This window comes from Musa acuminata, chromosome BXJ3-11, assembly GCF_036884655.1.
Source record: "Musa acuminata AAA Group cultivar baxijiao chromosome BXJ3-11, Cavendish_Baxijiao_AAA, whole genome shotgun sequence".
NCBI classification, from domain to species: domain Eukaryota; kingdom Viridiplantae; phylum Streptophyta; class Magnoliopsida; order Zingiberales; family Musaceae; genus Musa; species Musa acuminata.
The window spans coordinates 1,657,699-1,676,967 of NC_088359.1; the positions used below are offsets into that span (position 1 = coordinate 1,657,699).

The 19,269-nt window shown below is 37.7% G+C and overlaps 1 protein-coding gene and 1 long non-coding RNA gene across 4 annotated transcripts; one reads left to right on the forward strand and one right to left on the reverse strand.

Moving 5' to 3' along the window:
- Positions 1–1,002: 1,002 nt before the first annotated feature.
- Positions 1,003–4,830, forward strand: LOC135652799 (uncharacterized). 2 transcript variants are annotated; one of them, XR_010502206.1, is made up of 2 exons: positions 1,003–1,811; positions 4,165–4,830. It is a non-coding gene; the product is annotated as an uncharacterized LOC135652799 (long non-coding RNA). The 2 variants fall into 2 exon arrangements; XR_010502205.1 differs by having other exon boundaries at positions 1,003–1,391.
- A 958-nt stretch (positions 4,831–5,788) lies between these two features.
- LOC103970224 (ABC transporter C family member 5) lies at positions 5,789–19,051 on the reverse strand. 2 transcript variants are annotated; one of them, XM_009383916.3, is made up of 12 exons: positions 18,500–19,049; positions 16,159–18,414; positions 15,761–16,081; positions 15,601–15,687; positions 14,201–14,860; positions 13,939–14,103; positions 12,251–12,545; positions 11,820–12,034; positions 7,669–7,974; positions 7,520–7,583; positions 6,825–7,064; positions 5,789–6,284 (listed from the first exon to the last, which is right to left on the reverse strand). In XM_009383916.3, exons 2-12 carry the CDS (start codon positions 18,199–18,201, stop codon positions 6,172–6,174), a joined length of 4,509 nt encoding a protein of 1,502 aa, XP_009382191.2. In that variant the 5' UTR covers positions 18,202–18,414; positions 18,500–19,049; the 3' UTR covers positions 5,789–6,171. The 2 variants fall into 2 exon arrangements, with proteins under 2 accessions (XP_009382191.2, XP_009382192.2); XM_009383917.3 differs by lacking the exons at positions 5,789–6,284; positions 6,825–7,064; positions 7,520–7,583 and adding an exon at positions 10,237–10,366 and having other exon boundaries at positions 7,835–7,974; positions 18,500–19,051.
- Between the last annotated feature and the right edge of the window lie 218 nt (positions 19,052–19,269).

Consider the following 19,269-nt stretch of genomic DNA (forward strand, 5'->3'; position numbering starts at 1 on the left):
GTCTTATTGAACAAGATATTTCACTCTTCTTTATCATAGGGTGAAACTATTTCTTCTATTAAATTTCTCTATAATAAAACTAGCAAAAACAACTAATGACATCATTGTTGAATCCTTAATCACTAGATTTTTGAGCTCTAAAATAACTTTGTTGGAGAGAGAGAAAGAGGAGAAAGACTAAAAATCAAAAGAAAAACTTGAAAGATCAACGAACTATAAACATCCAAAAAGTCGATACAATATTAACATGGTTCGACAAATCACTATCTATATTCATGAAAAAAATAAATTCTTCAATATATGAGATTAATTATAAGGCTTTTGAGTTATCTCTATTCAAGTATGATTTTTCTTGTTTACCTCTCACATAAGCCTAAAGAGCTCTCTCACCTATCTTTACAAACCTTAGATATCATCGTTAACTCTAGCAATCAAATCTTTTAATTCTCTCTTTCACCAAAAAATTTAAGACTCAAGATATATTTATAGAAACAAATCCTAATTTACTAAGGAGTCATAATTTAATTAAAATTTTATTAACTAATTTAAATAAAATTAAAATTATTAAATTATTAACAAATTTTCCATTGGAATAGAGTTATGCTAGAAATTGGCACCAACGGCACTGATAAACTCTCCAATCACACCAACGGTCAGGATTAAAACAGTTCCTCGAGATCTGTGGATGTCTGCACTCCATGCATGACCAAAAAACAAGCACCAAATCCAGTGAGTCCAATCTGACACCGACGGCCGTGATCGGCGATCGATCAAACGGATGCTTGTGCTTGACCATGGAATTGTGAATCGAACTACCGGAACCGGTCGAATCAGCCGTAAAAAAATAGTGGATGACGTCCGCCCAGCATCACTTAAGTGGGACCCGCATGCGTGAGAGAGAAACCACATGTTAGTCCGCGCTTGTGCCAACGTGGCAAAGATCAACAACGCTCTTTATTCGTGAAATCACCATCTTACCCTCGCGGTGGCCCGTGTCTCAGGAAGGCCGTTCTCGGTGTCCGCCGAATACCTTATACCCCTACTTCTTCGTGCGCCTTTGCCTCGTCGGCCCTCTCCTTTGAGCGGTCATTGGCAGCAATCGGGAGAGACGGAAGCAGCTTTATGAGGAACAAAAGGCGGCACGCTAGGCCGGAGCCCAACGGCCGACCCGGAGTGGAATCAATGGAAGGGGATACTCGAGTGAGGAGACGGCAAGTGACGGTGAGACGGAGGACGAGATGAGAGCGACGATGGATCCCCCGGTGGCGGTAGGGCCGGATATAATCATGAAAATACTCGAGTCCTCTGACGCATGCAGCGTGGCACGGCGCACTCTGGTATCTCTCAGATGGCACGAGATCGCCGCCAGCGACTTTCTCTGGGCCCAAAAGGTTTGGTTTTTATTTACGCCAAAGCGTACTCCTTTCTCTTGTCTTCCGACGTGAACTCAGTTCTTGAATCCTTCGTTAAGGTAACTCGGGTGGATTCGAAGTTTTGCAATATGATTCCATGAGAAATTCCGTCTCTTTGCTCCACTAACTGAAGGGGATTCATGAGATTATTGTCTGGCTCTGCATAAGTTCTAATTCATAGACTTGGCTTCCTTTTCTTCTCATGCAATTCTCTTTTTCTGTTTTTTTTAGCTGTAACTTCTTCTTTGAAGTGACACTCTCTTCTGTGTTATCGTCAGGTTTCTTTTCAATAAAATTACTACTGTTTGGTCCTGTGTCAGTGTGAGGAATTGTTTAAAGGGAAGGCACATAGCGTCAAGACTAGCAGTCTATTCTATGTCCATCATGGATGCAAAAAGAGTAAGGGATAGCCTTTAGATTGAATATAGTGTGCACAAATAACAAAATATTCGTCACCTCTGTTCTTTGATATAAAATTTTGATGTGGCTGATTAGAGTTAAGATAAACTTGTGGTATGAGACGTTTAATGTGGATTAGGGATTCACCTATGTACATCTTTTTGTATGTTTTATAAGAAATTTCTGCCAGATATATGATATAGTTGGTACAGTAATTACTTCAATTATCTTTTTTATTGTATACCTTAAATTGTCTTGATCTAAAATTGTTTCTAATATAGGGCTGAAGAGTAAAACTTATACATAACTAAACCATGATGACATGATCCATATCCAACCACTTATGCGATAACTGTGGCTGTGAATAATTGGTGTGACATCAGAAATGAGCATGCAATCTCCCTCACTGAACCATCCATCAGTAGACTCCATCTTCATCTAACCACTTTAGTTTTCAGTTAAGCAAATGATTTCAAAAAAATTTTGATGGGGTGTTCAGATGATCTAACCCTCCGGGAACAAACGATGAACAGTTTAAAGCTATATGAAGATGAAGAAATATAGGTGAATGGCCATTACCTGAAAGGTCTGAGAGAGTGTGTTGGATGTGTATGCATGTTCTGTTTAAATCAATAATGAACATGAAGCTAAATCGATATCATTGGCATATGCGTCCCACATTAACATTGAAAACAAGCAGAAAGTTGCAAGGTTTGCTGTATCTTTTCCTTTAAATATAACACATTCTTTTGGAAATTTAGTTTTAGGGCCTTTTTTCTGTTTTGATAATCTTAAAGAGATTTTAAATTTTCAACAGAAGTTTCAACTGTTGGATAAACTGTTTAAATTGTATAATAAACTGAAATTGATTTTGCTTCCACCTTTTTTAGTACCTGAAATGTAATTATTTATACACATGGACCAATATGTATACTAAAAAAAGAGAATCTGTAAAGATACTAAAGAAGGGTAGGATTTCCAGCTGCTTTTATTATGAGATCAACACTATTGAACTCCAATGCATTTGAAGTGCCTAGATATCAAAATCCTTTTAATTTCACTGATATTTTACCATGCATCTAATGTGGACAAAACCCATGGTGTAAGGTCATCAAGAGCGCATCTTAGTCCTCATCTTCTCACCATTGGAAATTGTAATCTTAATTTCAAGGCATGTAAAGTATATGAAGTCAACAGCCAACATAACTGTTCTAGGCCATATCTAATCAAGATATGGCTCTGACTTCATTTTCAGATTGTCTGCTGCTAATGAGTTTCTGTCAAGGGACAGATGTTTCTAAAAGACTAATCTTAGTAGCTCGTTTTGACGTCACTTTGTGTATTTGTGTTTGCTTGATTAGTATAAAAATTAGTCTCCACAAAGTAAATTAATTGTATCTGCTATCTTCAGTTTTCCATATTCTTGTATATTAGACAAGGCCACATTATTATATCATTTTATATGATATCTTCTACCGAGTTCATTGCTGTTGAGTTCAGACATGTTTATGCCAGTTCCAATGATCACCTCATTTGCATGTGAACGTGTGTGTTGTTCTAGATTACACTACATTCTAACACTTCATTATCACTTATTCTTTTCGGACTCGCATCGCGGAGGAGGACCTTTGTGATCATGTTTGGGAATTTCATTTTTAGTGGGTATGCACTTCTACACACTCTTTAACTCTAGTAGCAGCTGGATCATGGTGAAGTGCTGGAGTAACTAGTGCTCTCACCTCAAACATTCTTTCTTATTTTTGCAAATCCAGTTAATTTGTTTTGCCAAAGCCATGATCTTGAATATTCATATACTTTTCTTCTCATTGGTGGTCGAAAGTTCAGATATTGAATGTTTGGTTGGCAGATAGCCAATATCTAACATGTATAAGTTCTCTGCTCATTTGTGTATTGAATTTATTGATCAACTAAGTTATTATTATAATATTTATTATTATGATTATTATTCTTTCCTATGGGGACATCTGAGCATCATTGCCTCTGAATGGATAAATGTTTAGTGTAGAACTTAATCGGGCTAGGGTCAAATTTGGAGGTCAAGAGATCAATAATTTCTACCCAAAGCAGAATGTTTTAGCCTGATGAATCGGAGGGTTTTATTGACTCACTATAAAACTAATAATGAAGTGTTTTAAAGCTAATGTTTTCTTATGATTACATGTAGAATTGGAATATGTCAAGATTTTGAAAACATCAAGCACATAGCCTTTGATAGCATGTCAAGAAAGTGATGCGAAGGACGATGTTTCATTTACTTGAAATAATTATTTGAACTGTTTTTACTTGTGTTTATCTTTCCTCTTCCCCCTCTTTTGACATCTTCAATCAACAGACTGCTCCAGAATATTGGCAGAACCTTGATCCTTCATCGATGGGTACTGGCCCTCCAATCCACAGCTACTTCCAGCCAAATGGTTCTCAGGAAGCAGATCCTGATGATAAAGTATGGGGAGGTCATGAATGCACATAATCATCACCAGCTATATAGGCGAGGCACGAATCTGGGATCACTATGTGAGGATTAACAGGTGGCCTCCAATGACCATGTCGAGGAAAGAGGATTGGAGTTGGACCTCTATTGCTACAACAATGTTCCTGATGCTGAGAAAGAGGGTGGTATCGGTCTAGTAAATTAAGAACCACTACTGAAGCTATTGATACCGTCAAACCAGCAATTTTCTAAAGAGGTTCTCTTGTATTTTAATGCTTCCGATCAATCTATCGGATGGCGGCCTTTGCATTGGTGTTACATATATATGTTGTGTTGAATCATCTTATTGTCTCGAAAGGCTTATCTCCGCTATCTGGCTCGAAAACTCTTTTATCTTCATGAATATGGCCAATGGCAAGCAGACTTTCTGCAATGCTCTAATGTCTTGTGCCGTTTCAAAGTAGGCGAATTTTGTCGAGTTATTATCTGTCAGTGCTGAGGTTCATGTTCAATATATTTGCTACAATGGAACAACTTTTTTTGCAATAAAATATTATATCGTCTTTAGCTGGTATTATCAAATATTATGTGTGTATAATCTGGTTTGAAGTTTCCTGCAATCTGCTTTGAGCCAGATCTTAGTTGAAGCTTGTAATATTTTGTAGCTTTCTTATATTTACCAGACTAATCTACATTGGATTTTATTTGGGCTTGCTCTTGTTTCTGTAAGCCTAACAGATACGTCGTCCTGTTTGGGATCCAAAGAAGCTTCGTCTTCTTCCCACAAATAATTTTTTTGGTGTCATTTTATTGGAGTTTGCTTCAGACTAAGAGGCTTTCAGCAGCTACCTTCGCCATCGTTAACATCTCACCGATTCAGAACGAAAACGCAAAGGCAGTCATTTAAAGTGTGTACATTTCATTCGATTCATCTTGACATGTTATGGCTTATTCGAAGCCCCGAAGGGGAGTCCAGCTAGTTCTCTTGAGAGATTACAATCGCATCTGAAGGCTCAAAGTTCCATTCGAGATGGAAACTCACAGGAGACCTGAAGAATTAAGAACATGGAACCTGAGAGTACATGCCAGTGCTTGTTTTGGATGCAGTGTCAGTTGACAGTTCTTGACGATAGATAGCTACAACCAGTAGGGAAAGAATGTAAAAGGAAAGAGATGAGTTTGATTGTGACGGAATACACTGAAGGGATCCAAATCGACTGTCATTATGTACCTTTATCAGAAGCAAAATATTTTTTCCGCGAATCTAAAAGAGAGAAGAAAATGGGATGAGCCTCGAGAGGTACATGAAACAAAAAACATGTTTTTAACCTTCAAATAAAACACAAAAAACAGCACCTTGAAAACCAAACAAAACAATTTCACAAGAACATAGTCGAAGACGGAGTTTCCGAATCTGAAGGTCAAAAGTAGGAGGCTGATACACCTTGTGGAATTGAAATTTTAAGTGGAAAGCAGAAGAACAAATAACTGAAGCTGCATGCTGAAAGGGTAGCAAGCAACACTGTTAGCCGAGAACAATTATTTCTTCATTGAGATGACTTTGATTTATTGGTACAGAACGGAGTTCACGTTACAGATAGATTCTAGCCTTACCGGGGAATGAGAAATGAGGATAACACTTCAAACATGATATCAAAAAATGCCTTATTCTTGTACCTCAACAGAAAATTGTGGCCGATTTCTTGAGCTCCGTTATACAGCAAGTGTCCCAACTCTGAGTTTGTAGTTCTTAAACGAGATTATCCCAGCCGTCAGTATGTTTTCATCATTTTCCTCGTGTTGGTTAGAAAACTACCTGTGATATTGATCTCCACGGATGCAGTGGAACAGTGTCATCAGTTAGAACATGAGTCCTTGCCTTCTACCTTCGTCCATAGCCCCATATACTCAAGCATCTGACATACTGCTAGATCTTGTAGAGTACTCGGAAACTAGCCTGAGAAACATCGAAGACTTGTCTTCCAACAACCGGTGTGGACTATCAAATTCGGTGATTCTACCTGAGATGCATCAATTATAATAAAGTAAGATGAGTCCAACAGTTGGAAATCTACATCGAAGTTGACAACCTATCTTGCAGAAATATAATGAACAGATTAGGAGCTTTTAAGGTTCCAATTATTTGCTTGTGTTGTAGGTTATCAAATTTGTAGATTGGTTGAAAGTATTAACCACATGCAGAGAGACAAGAAATATCTATATTTATCACGTCATTAATAAGCAAAGGGGATGGGCAGATGAAGATATGCTATATGAGAACCTACTGTGAACTACTTTATTCTCTTTTTGATTCCATACAATGTTGATAAAACTACAACAAATGTATAGTTCTAAATAACACTGCAGTATTTCTCAAAGGAAAACTATGAAAGAAACCAGCAAAAGTTTTTGAGAAAATAAACGAGAAAGAAGGTATCTTTTATGCTTTCTCCTTTTTTTTTGCACTAAAGAACTATCGAACAAAAAGTCAACTAATAAATTCGTAAATTAGTAATTTAATTCCATTTTTCATTAGGAGTTTGGCTCGATAAACAACTTACCATCGCTAAGCACCAAAACCAGGTCACTGTCAATAACAGTAGGGATACGGTGTGCGATGGTGCAGACTGTACAATCCTCAAATTCTCTTCGGATAATCTTCTGAATAAGGTTATCTGTAGCTGTGTCAACCGAGGCTGTTGCCTCATCAAGCACCAATATTCGAGCCTGCTTCAGCAAAGCCCTGCCCAACGAAACAAGTTGGCGTTGTCCAACACTCCAGTTGTCTCCACTCTCCAGAACTGGAGAGGTCAAAGTGACAGTTATTAGCCAATTATAATTTGGAGCTAGCAGACTGAAGCTAATAAACACATATGCGGTCTTTTCTAGTTGCACATCACAGAGTAAGATCACACATAGAAAGCTTTTGAGAATTTACTTTTCATTGGAAAGTTTAATCTAGAAATTCATCATAAACAAGCCCATGTAATTAAAATAAATGAGGGATATCATAATAAATAAATATGTTAATCTATTATCTATGTATCTTGTGGTCTCTGTAGTAAAACCTATCTGTGGGTCAAGCCTCTCAAAGATGCTCCTGCATATAAGAAACCTGATAAAATTTGTATAGTTGAGAAGAAATACTATTTTCATCTTCATTTGAGCTGACAATCCAGAAAATTTCGTTTGCAACCCTAGTATTTACCGATAGAAACTGCTCAACAGCCTTTGGGCACATGAACAGGCAACATACCTGGAGCATCTAGCTTTTGTGGCTTAGACCGGATCACCTCTCCAAGCTGACATTTTTCAAGTGCCTGAAGAGGGAAAAAGTTTCAGAACATAGTACAATGTCAAGAGAAATAAGTGCACAAGGAGTTTCAGGATCCTGGATTAGTTTACCTGCCAGATTTCATCATCAGAATGCTCTTCAAGGGGATCAAGATTAACCCTGATTGTACCCTCAAACAAAGTGGGATCTTGAGGAATGATGCTAAGTCGAGAACGAAGATCATGGAGGCCAATGGTAGAAATGTCTATGTTGTCAATGATGATTTTGCCTTCTGCAGGTTCAATTAAACGGAACAGTGCCTGTATCAGGGTAGATTTACCACTTCCAGTGCGCCCAACAATTCCAATCTTTTTCCCGCCAGGAAATGCACAGGTTATACCATGAAGGACCATAGGTAAGGTGTCTTTATAACGCACCTTTTTTGTTATTTAAGAGAAAAATCAAGTCAGTTGTTACCGTATCTGTCAGTGAAAACAATATCCAGTATTTAAAGCAAGAGAAACTTCTAAATATATCATCAACATTTCTGGCTGAAAATAAGTGAATTATTCTCAAGATAATATATGCTCTATGTCTATGCAGAAGTGATTTTCCAAGTCTGGTTTGCACAATTGGTTGAGCGGCACAACTTGGATGATAAAATTTAGTCTACATGGAAAGATCATAACATTAAGAACTTACATTACCAAACAATTGTTACAATCTTTCATGATGATCAAGGATGCCTTATGCATTTAGGAACTTGCACATTGATATTATAGCAAATAATGTATGGATTTAAATTTTGAGAGCTTAGGTTTAGTATCTTATAGTGCTAACCTATAGCACCCTGCAAATTTTTGTTGCAATATATGCATTAAAGCATTACTTACTTGGGGAGGAAATTATTTCAATAACGGTGCAATTTTACAACCCTCTACAAGAGAGAGAGAACCTTGCAGAACTTTATTGCCAACATAAGCATAAAAGCACTCACCTATAGTGCAGGAAAATATTGGGTGATTTACCCAGTAGAACCCCAATTTATGGGTTGTTACCTAGGAGCCTCCACTTCAGAATTTAGTTGGGATGCTCCAATCTTCTCAAATATCTAAAGTGCCACTGAATTGATATACTAAACCTTCAAATGAACCGAATTGGTTTATCTTCTTCCAAATTAAACTTAAAATAAATCCCTAGAATTATAAAAAATAGAAAACCAAATGATATTTCAATCATGAAAGTTTACGTATTATTTATATCATGCGAGTTGGACAAGCTTTATGGTATTGCACTCATAAATGAACTATGCTATATTCAATTGCAGAATCAAGACAAACATGTACCAAATTAAACTATAAAAGTTCCTAAAATCAATAAAAAAAAATCAATGGTTGAAGTTAGAAGAGAGTTAAAATATATATCATTTTTCCCTCGATGGCTAAAGTTTGAGATGGGTTGAACAAACATTATGGTGTTACCCCCATAAATGAAACACAATACAGAATCCAATGTAACATAATTTTCTTTCATCTTGATATTATAATCGAGTGTACCATAGTTCATTTACAAGTGAAATACTATAAAGTTCATCCAACTCACCTCACTTTTTTAACATGGTAGCCAATTATGGGATACATAATGATTCAATTGGTTTTTCTAAGTTTAAGTGATTCTAGGATATTTTTTAGGATGAATTTGATACATTTTCAGATTGATTCTGCAATCAATTATAACTCAAATTCATTTATAAATGTAATACTATAAAGTTTGTCCAACTTACTTTAATCTTAAATATAATAGACAAATATAATGTAAATAGTGATTTTGTTAGTTCTATTTTAGGGTACTTTAGGAGTTTTTAAGTCGAATTTGGGTTGAACAATATAATAATCCTTAAAGGACAGGGGATACTTGTCCTTTCATCTTCTTAAAGCATCCCAAGTAAATTCTGAAAAGTGGCACACTCCTAGGTAAAAGCCCATAAAGTACGGTCGTTCTGGATAAATTGCCAAAAATATTTCAGTAACAATGTGATTTCCATCAATCAGAGAGAGAAAGCATATGGCCCATGTGACATAACATGTCAATGCACCTTTTTTATCTGAAAACTAACAGAACATAAAAAGATGAGAATAACACAAGTCAAATAAAAAAAAAATATGAAAGAAAGATCGAGTGCAGTAGCTTTATAGTTTAACATGAACATACTTTTCTTAACAGAAATGTTCTAAGGTGGGTGACACCCACTAGCAAACATGTTAGACTAATTTGAGGACCTAGAGATGGAAGATATTGTAGTAGTTCAAGTTAATTGTGACATATAATCCCATGTTTGTTCTTCTTCTGCTCTTATAAGCTAGAATTAACTATGTACTCACAAGCACTGCTACTGGTATATGTTCAAATTTTTTAACAAAATGTCCATTGGACATATCTCAATGGTCAAAATGCCTAGTTGCCTATTATAATCCTATTAAAGATACTTTACAGAACAAACTCAAAATCAAATTTTCAGTAAGTGCTCTTAAAATCTAGCCATCACGATATATTGGCAACAAACATTGGCCTATAACTAGAAACAATATATCTAATAACAATAATAAAGATCACTAACAAAGTTCACATTAAGGGAAATCAGAATGTATGATTAAAGTAAACAACGGGAAATAAGAGTGGATATGCTAACGATGTAATACATCAGATGTGGCCATAATGAATTTGCTTTAAGTTATAGCACTTATGAACGAGATCCAAAATGATACAACTTGAGTAACCCTTCATAAGATATTCTTCCAACTGCAAGGAAGGCTGAAGAGCACCAACAACCTAAGAAATGAATTACTTTAAGTTAAAGGAATACATTCTAGCTCTCTAACAAATATAATAGCATGTTAATAATTTGCTGGTCATCCAGTCAGTAGATGAGACAGATAAAATGGCAAGAACTTCATTTTATATTAAGGTTCACAGATTGATGATCATGTGCCCATGTGGTTGCATAAGTTCTTGTAGGAATGCATTAAGTTTGTAAGTGCGCATTTCTACAATCCAGAAGTTCATATTGCATGACTAGTTGCATTTTCTTACCTCAGAATTTTTCATTATTTCCCCATCCCATGGTGACAGACACCCTGGTGATCCACATTATCAGATCTAAATTTACTTCATTACCAAGACTAGACGAAGACTAGCACACATGCCCACAAGTTGATGTTTATCTAGTTTGCATGGGTCACCATTGACTTCTATACCTTCAGATTTTTCTATAGAATTGCTCTGTCAACAAACATATTGTTACTATGAAGTATGAACTAATTATTGCAGTTGGTCTATTGTCACCAGCATTAAAAGGCATCCATCAGCCACTCAAGTGTCAATCAAAGGGGAGCCAAGGCCGGCCATGCTAAGAGTGTAACTACATGGAAGCATCCAGACTATAGCTACTTATTGGGTTTGGACGGCTATAAGAGGAGCCAGTCATGCCATATCAATAACTTTATAACATAGTGCATCCACAGAAGCTTGTCCCAGCAGGTAAGGGTATTCCAGCATCCCAATAAAGGAATATATAACTATTTTATATATTTTTAGTTTTGAATATATTAGACAAGACTAGTTCAGGTTATCTATATATAATAATTGTAGCCCCCCGGACATTGTCTTGAAGTTTATTCTGTAAGTACAATTGGAAGTCTTCTTCTTTTTTGTCACTTCTCTCTAATCTTTCTTTTTCTCCTCTTCCCTTTATATCTCTTGAAAATGATCCTCTTCCCTTGAAATAAGGTGGCATTTGATAGGAACTGGTAATTCTATCAGACGTCAATTTAGTTATATGGAAGAGAAAACTTGAAAGAAAGATCATGAATTTAGCAAAGTCATCAGAAAGACTTGCTGTTCTCTTAAAGAAAATGGTTTTGCGATTCACTATAAAATGTTTCACATGCATAACTACCCTGCCAGTTGTCCTGGTTAGAAGTGATGGAAACAAGATATTTTAAATGGAAAAGAAGTGAGGTGTGTTATCAATGCCCAGGAATTAAATCAGCAAGTTGATGATAAACCTAGGGAACTTAATTAAACAGGGTGAAAATCCACACAAGGGAAGTAATCTTAATACTCAGATAATAAATGTTCCAGGAACAAATTATAGCTCTGTCAAGATAACACATGATAGAAGGTCCAAACAACAGTATATACTGAAAGTACTTAGTGATCAATGTAGTAATGAACCTGACAATTATGTTAGATAGCAGAACAGAAATGAGTTCTGAATACACACCTTGAGATCAATCAGTTCAAGTTTTCCAGTCTCTGGCCATGAAGATGTAGGGCGACAATCCTTGACAACAGGTGGTGCTTCGCTTGGGATTTGGCAATACTGACGTATGCGTTCAATAGAAATAATTTTATTTTCGAGTTTACAAAAGCTCAATATCCACCGTGACAAACGGGCATTAAGATTTAAGCCATATGTTACAGCTAGACCTGCCATACCTTCAATACCAAAGCAAATGTCATGGAAATAGAACTTTCCACTAACAAGTCATGTGAAATGAAAACAAAAACTCATTTCATTTTAAATATTAAGGAAGGGGGGTGGGGTGTGTGGGGTTTTGGTGTTGAGGTTTCATCAGGGTTCAGTCATGTATCAGGAAGAATTTACAAATTATCAGAATGCTGAAGATTATTTAGAAGTCACAGAATACATACTGGGATCGATAGATCCATGTGGGAAGCTAACAAGGAGAGCCATGCAGAAAGCGAATACAAAAGTTGAGAGCAATTCCATCCGCAAGCAAAGCCATTCAATTGCTGCAATACTGCAGAAGAATGGACGAGCAAAGCAATCAAGCAAGTATAGGTTCCTCTTCATAAAACGTTTTTCTTGACGGAAGCCTCTAATAGTAGCAGCTCCTGCAATTGACTCCCCAAAAAGATGGATTACCGGGGATTTTTGGATGCTAACGATCCGGACTAGCTCCCTCGATGAAGCCATGTAATATTTCTGCACAAGTAGTGAGAATTATCAGCTAAAACTTATTCAACAAGAATTCATGTACTTGAGGAATAACCCACAAGTTTACGATCCGTCATCATATCATACAAACAACACAATTCAAATCCAGTAGAAAGTCGCAATTACACTTCCAGATATCAACCAAAATAATGGCATGACAGAAATTTAAAAGTTCTTTTACTTTGGTACTTCATGCAAAATTTTTCATTCTAGTCTAATTTCATTAAAACTGTCTAAGCATCTACCAAGAATGTAAGTACTTTAACAATATTCCAGATATGTATATGGTAAATATACAAATGTGAATATTTGTATATCCCAAATATGTATATAGCAAATATCCCACTTCTTACAGACGGGAGAACAATGCATGTTAAACCTAAGTACCATAATTATACATGATTTATACAGCTCAAGAGTGAAACTCATAGAAAGACCACCTCAGTCTCCATTCTTGCAGTTTCCATTCAAAAGCTTTCAAAAATTGGTATCTTACACCAAAGCTAATCAAATTATCTCTAATAGACCGGTTTGAATGCCACCAAAAATCAAATAACTAACCATCATAAATGCAAAAAAAAAAATCAGTGCCTCTCAGATTATCACAGGTATGGGTGGAACTGAATGTTGTTCATTCTATGCCTGTTTAAAGAACACATTCAATTTGATAACAAGAATAACTTTGTCAGCTTTGTCAGCTTTACCACAGTTTGATAACAAGAGTAACAAGAGTAACTTTACCACAGTTCAAACAGAAGAATATACAGGTGAAATACAACTTTGTCAGCTTTACAATAAGGAGTAACAAATACTTTGACTAATGGTTGAGGCTTTGTAATATTTGTTTTCTTAGTACATTAATCTCAATTAACCGAAATGTTTAGAACCCATCCGTTGGGAGTGTACATATCTCCATTCCCTTTTTCACTTTTGTAAACACTACCAATTAATTTAGCCATAATAAATGATAATTCCAAAAGAAAGTACTTGGAGATAAACATTCTTACCAGGTAACAAACAATATAAAAAAATCATTTTATCGAAGCTTTGGTTATCTAGCATCTAAAAGCTAAAAAGTCAATATGACACCATGGAATACAAAATTAGAATGATCTTTTTGTACCGACCTTTTAGCATCACAAGAAAAAAGAACTATCATTGCATCAAAAACTGATTATTGTCTTGAGTTCCTAGGCTTTTGTTTTGGCACGAATCCCATAATAAGTTGCTAAAAATACAAATGTATGTTCCTATCATGACTTCCCAAAAAGATATTATCTGACCATTGGCAAAACACATAGACTAGAAGACAATCATTGCATCATTTTCCAGACAATTGTCAATAATACTGTCAGACAGTAGATCTGTAGAAATCAATTACCTGCATCCATAAGCAAGCAATCGCCATGGGGACAAACAGAAACAGAACTTGCCAAGTAACTTTAGTCATTACACCAACTATACCAAGAAGTTGTATCGTTGTTGAAGCAAAACCACCAAGTCTGAAAGGTATATCAAGATCCACAACACTTTGATCCACAGAGACCTGATAATTTGTAAATTCAGATGATAAACAATGTTGAAAAATATAGAATAACACATGATAGACATGTTAAATAATAACACCAAATATTATTACTTACTCGATTCAGGATCCGCCCAGCTGGAGTAGAATCAAAAAATGACATTGGTGCTCGAAAGACAGTTTTAAGCATCCTTAGAAACAACTTCTGTGCAGCTGCTAGGCCAAATGTAGCTACAAGAACAGATCTTATAAAAACAAACAGCGAACTCCCAAAAGCAAGGCTCATATAGACAACTAAAAGAACCACACTGTTTGTCTTTGGTTTGTCGCCTCTAGTTTGAGGATTTGCCCATGCCATCCACCAGTTGCCTGCTATTTGGAGCACCTGAAACATAATCTGAGCAAGGACAATTAATGGTATTAATGTTCCTCTATATGCCGCAGCCATATATGATAAGTATACTTTTAAGCTAACTCTTCCTCTTTCACGTTCCTCTTCTTGAGCCAGCTGTTTCTTTCTCATACGTTTCACTTTCTTTTTCTCTTTTATTGCTTTTCTCTCAGATGGCAGTTCATCTTCCGGTGCTTCACTTTTCATTTGATCAATATTGCTTGGACTTGATGTTAACCTTTTCCTATTGGGTTCACTTGAATCTTCTAAAATATCCATTGTTTCAATTGCTTCATGGTGAGCTGAAACTAAAGCATTAAAGTCAGTTCCAGCCTGCAAAAGCTCTTCATATCTTCCAGCCTGGATTATCCGACCATCTTTCAGGACCTGCAGCAGTTAAAATGAGCTAAGAATAACATGGTGAAATTTTCGTACATGGACCTGAATAACTCCTACAAGGCTGTCCTTTTTCAGATTGGTCATTCAGTAACTCAAGTATCAATATTTATATTGCAAATAAGTTCCAATCAATTTGCAATGGCAGTTGATCAATCAATTTCAAGAAAGAACCTTTTTCACAAAATCATTTACCTCACAGCAGTAATCTTCTTAACAAATATTCAGCATATCAATGAGAATAAGGTTGATGCATTTTTAACTTCATACAACCAGAAATGGGAACAAAACACCAACTTCACCACTTAACTTGTTGGCTGTCAATTCTTGATAACAGCAAATACTAGTTACCAGCTGTGAAACTTAGAAGCAAATAATGGGGAGAAAAAATAAGTTTATATAAGGCTGTAAGCACTGGGAAACAGCTGCAAGAAAATTGGCAATAATGTGGACGATTTGGCTGTTGATGGTGATTAAAAAAAATGGAGGATCTTGTTGGTTGAAGTTTAGGGAATGAAGTAGGTAAAGGACAGATGGGATATTGACAATTTTATTTAAACTGTTAGAGAATTCTTCAGCAGCTTTCTTATATAACAGCCAACAAGAACATAAGATCTTTATAAGAATGTAAAAGAGGGACTTTTTTTTTCATATTATGAAACAATAAATTGAAATTGAAGATGCATAAAATGAGTTATTACTTAGTCGAACATATCTAAAGCTTGTCATACCAGTATCTTGCCAGCAGCTGGTAGAAACTCCACTTGATGAGTAACATAGATTACAGTCTTGCTAGCTAATGCACTTAGTATGTATTCCTGCAAAATTACATGAGTTGTGGGAGTCAGGTTGCTAGAAGGGACCGAATGAGGAAGAGCTGTGGATCCTAACCTTAAACAGCTCACTTCCTGTGTGAGCATCAAGTGCACTGAAAGGATCATCAAGTAAATAAATGTCTGCATCTTGATAAAGTGCTCTAGCAAGCTGCACTCTTTGTTTCTGGCCACCACTCAGGTTAATACCTCTATCACCAATGATGGTTTGATCTCCATGCAATAACAATTCCAAATCCTTTTTCAGACAACAAGCATGAAGAACTCTTTTGTATTTTGGCTTATCCATTGGGCTACCGAAAAGAATGTTTTCCTCTATATTTCCAGATTGTATCCAAGCAGACTGAGGGACATAAGCTGCAGAGCCACTTATCCGAACCTGGAATAGGAGAGACAAGTCAAAAGTGACCTAGAAAAGAGTTACACTATAAAGTCAATCTTTGGTGTATTACTTACTTCTCCGGAAGTTTTTGGTATCTCACCCAGAATACAAGACAGGAAACTTGACTTGCCAGAACCAACTATGCCACAAACTGCAATTCGCATGCCTTTTTCAACTTTCAGTTGTATCCCAGAGAGTGTTGGTGTTGCAGATGAGGGGTCCCAACAAAATTCTCCATCCTTGATTTCAATAGCATTGTTCGTAAGGCCCCGAGGAACTACTATGGTGGCATCTTCTTGTAGCTCTTCCTCTTGTAAGAACCCAGATATCCGGTCCAGAGAAACCTTTGTCTGAGCAATCATGGAAATCAAATCTGGAAAATTCCTAAGAGGCTCCTGAAGAATTCTAAAAGTAGCTAAAGCTGAAAGTACACCACCTGCTGTAAGATGACCACCCAACAATATAGAAGTAGCAAAGGTTACAACTGAGACAAATATAGGAGACCCCCAGAAAATGAAGGTTATAACAGATTGTGCATATAAGGCTTTTCGGAGCCACTTGAACTCCACATTCCTCATCTCCTCTAATTTCAAGCGGTACCTGTCTTCCCAAGCCTCCAGCTTTAGGATTCTCATGTTCCTCAAACATTCAGAGGTCTTCCTCATTCTGTCATCCTTGGCAGCCATTAAATTATCCTGATACTCCTCTTGTATCTTGGCGAGAGGAATTGTAACGATAATGGAGACAATGGTAGCCACCAGTGTTGCAACCGATGCAATGCCCACATTTTTGTACAAGATTGCCAAAGCAAGAATGATTTGTAGTGGAAGCATCCATATATCATGGAGGTACCATGAATAATCACCTATTCTCTGCACATCAACTGCCATGTAGTTTACTATCTCACCGCTTGTATGGCTCTGTCGGGATGTGCTTGATAACCTAAGCCCTTTTCTGTACACCATTGCTGTCAAGGCTGATCTAACATGCATGCCCAATATATCTACTCCTAGGTACCACTGTCGGGTGGTAAGAGTCTCTATCAACTTAGCAGTAAAAAATATCGAGGCCAAAATGTAACCCTCATGAGGAAATGCTATGTTGCCACTCAAATAATCAACAAAATAGCTTATCAGATATGGACCAACATAAGAAACTGCAGTGAACAATCCAGCAAATATAGCATTGAAAGCAGCTTCTTTCCAGAATGACCGAAAAATGGCCAATGCCAATGATGGCTGGTTCTCATGGTACTCAGCTTTCAACCTCTCCCAATTTGAATTCAGTATCTTGTAACAAGTCTTTGATCGTTCTTTTGTGGCTAGCAAAGGTACATCCCGTATCTCTAATGGCCTTTTTGCACCCAGCAGCAAGAGTGAGTCAAGCCAGGACAAAGTTGCAATGCTGAAAAGACCTGCCTCACTGTAAGGTGTGACTCTAAGACAGCCCGCTTCTTCTTCTCCGGCAAGCAATGGTTCCCTGAGGTCTCCATGGGCCCTATAAAGTTCTACAGATGTGACACCCCGAACTGAGGCAACGAGAAGGAAGGCAAGGGCAGGTGACGAGGCATAATTTGCTAGTATGTGTGAATTTAGGCTAATCAAATTCGTTATCAATCCTTTGGTATCAAGGTAACCAATGTAAAGACAGAAGATGAATGAAATAAACCACCATAACCTAATCAAGAATGGAAACTTGGCCAATGCCTTCAATTTACAGTGGAATACCGATGAACCCAAGACGAGCCACGCCAATCCTTGCACGGCAGGCAGGTAGAGAAGAGTGTAATCCCTTGATTCAGCGTCTCTTGTAAGGAAGGTCACGGTTTCATACCCCAAGACCGCCGCTTGAAGGAAGAAAACGAAGAAGCAGCAGAAAGCTGTGATCTTGAACCAATAACCGACTATCACAAACCGATCGCAACCAGAATCGCCACGAACGGGATGAGGGCTCTGGACGTCATCCTTGGGAGCCGGGATGCGGCGGATGGCGCAGGCGAAAACTCGCCGTGCAGAGGCAAAGAACAAGAAGAAGAGCAGCAGCGATGCATGGGTGGCCGCCGCGACCTGCTCCGGAAAAGGGAGGTCGCCGAACGAGCTGAGGGAAAACGAACCCATAGCCCGACAAACGATTGGATTTTGATGAGAGATCTCGAACGGTAAGGGGTCAAGGCGAAGACTTCAGCTACGGGCATTTCACCACCGATGGTACGGAGATTAAAAGAGAGGAGGAGAACTAAGGAACGGCGACATGTTGCAGAGAGATTGACGTCCGTTGCACAGCAGCAGAAGACACATTGCACATGACAACAAAAGGGGCTTCCTGGTCATCTACCAAAGGAAAAGAAAGGAAATCATGCGCAAACAGACAAGCGAAAACCAGAGGAAAACCCCGAACAATCCAATCTTTACCGACCTGGTCCGCGGGGCTCCCTTCTCGTTCCACCCCCTCTCCTTTCTCTTTCTCGTTCGATGATTCCAAAGCTGTGATCTTGAGAGGTGTGAGTGACTGATAGAGGTGCAGGGAGGCGGAGCAGGGCAACGGGGTGCGCTCTCGTGCTCTAAATTCCAATGGCTTCTCCTATCGCCGTCTCCTCCGTCCTACTCTCTTTCCTACACCAAACCGGTGGGATGACGCTACCGCGAGGCCACCCTGGAGACGGGTAACACGGGAGGGGGATTTGCAGTGACATTGGCCTGTGGGGGATGCATCGGATCGAGTGGTGGGTGAGGCGGGTGGATTTCGGGAAACCTCCTATCGCGAGTCTAAAAGATGGTGTTGAAGGCGAGGCTGTGCTCAACTTTGTCTCGGATTGCTCTTTTACGGCTGATGCAATGTTGCAGGACTAATTATTATACATGAGAGGGGTGACAACAGCTTTGTGTGTGAAGCTTTATTTCCGCATGCAAGGATGAGGAGGACGACGAGTAGGACACAGAAAATGGCAGGGCTCCTCTTTTGCACAAGAATAGCATGAGGATGATTGCCAAACTCCCCATAATTTATATTCTGATATTGTCAAACACATTATTATGATGGATAGATAGATATCCTCTGGTCATGCTGTTGAACAGTTTTAGATTCGACTCATATCTTTTTTATGTTTCCGTTATGTGTTTATTATGAAATCAGGCATTAAAAAGATATTTAAGGTTTAAAGATCTGAGCGAATTCCAAAAAAAAAT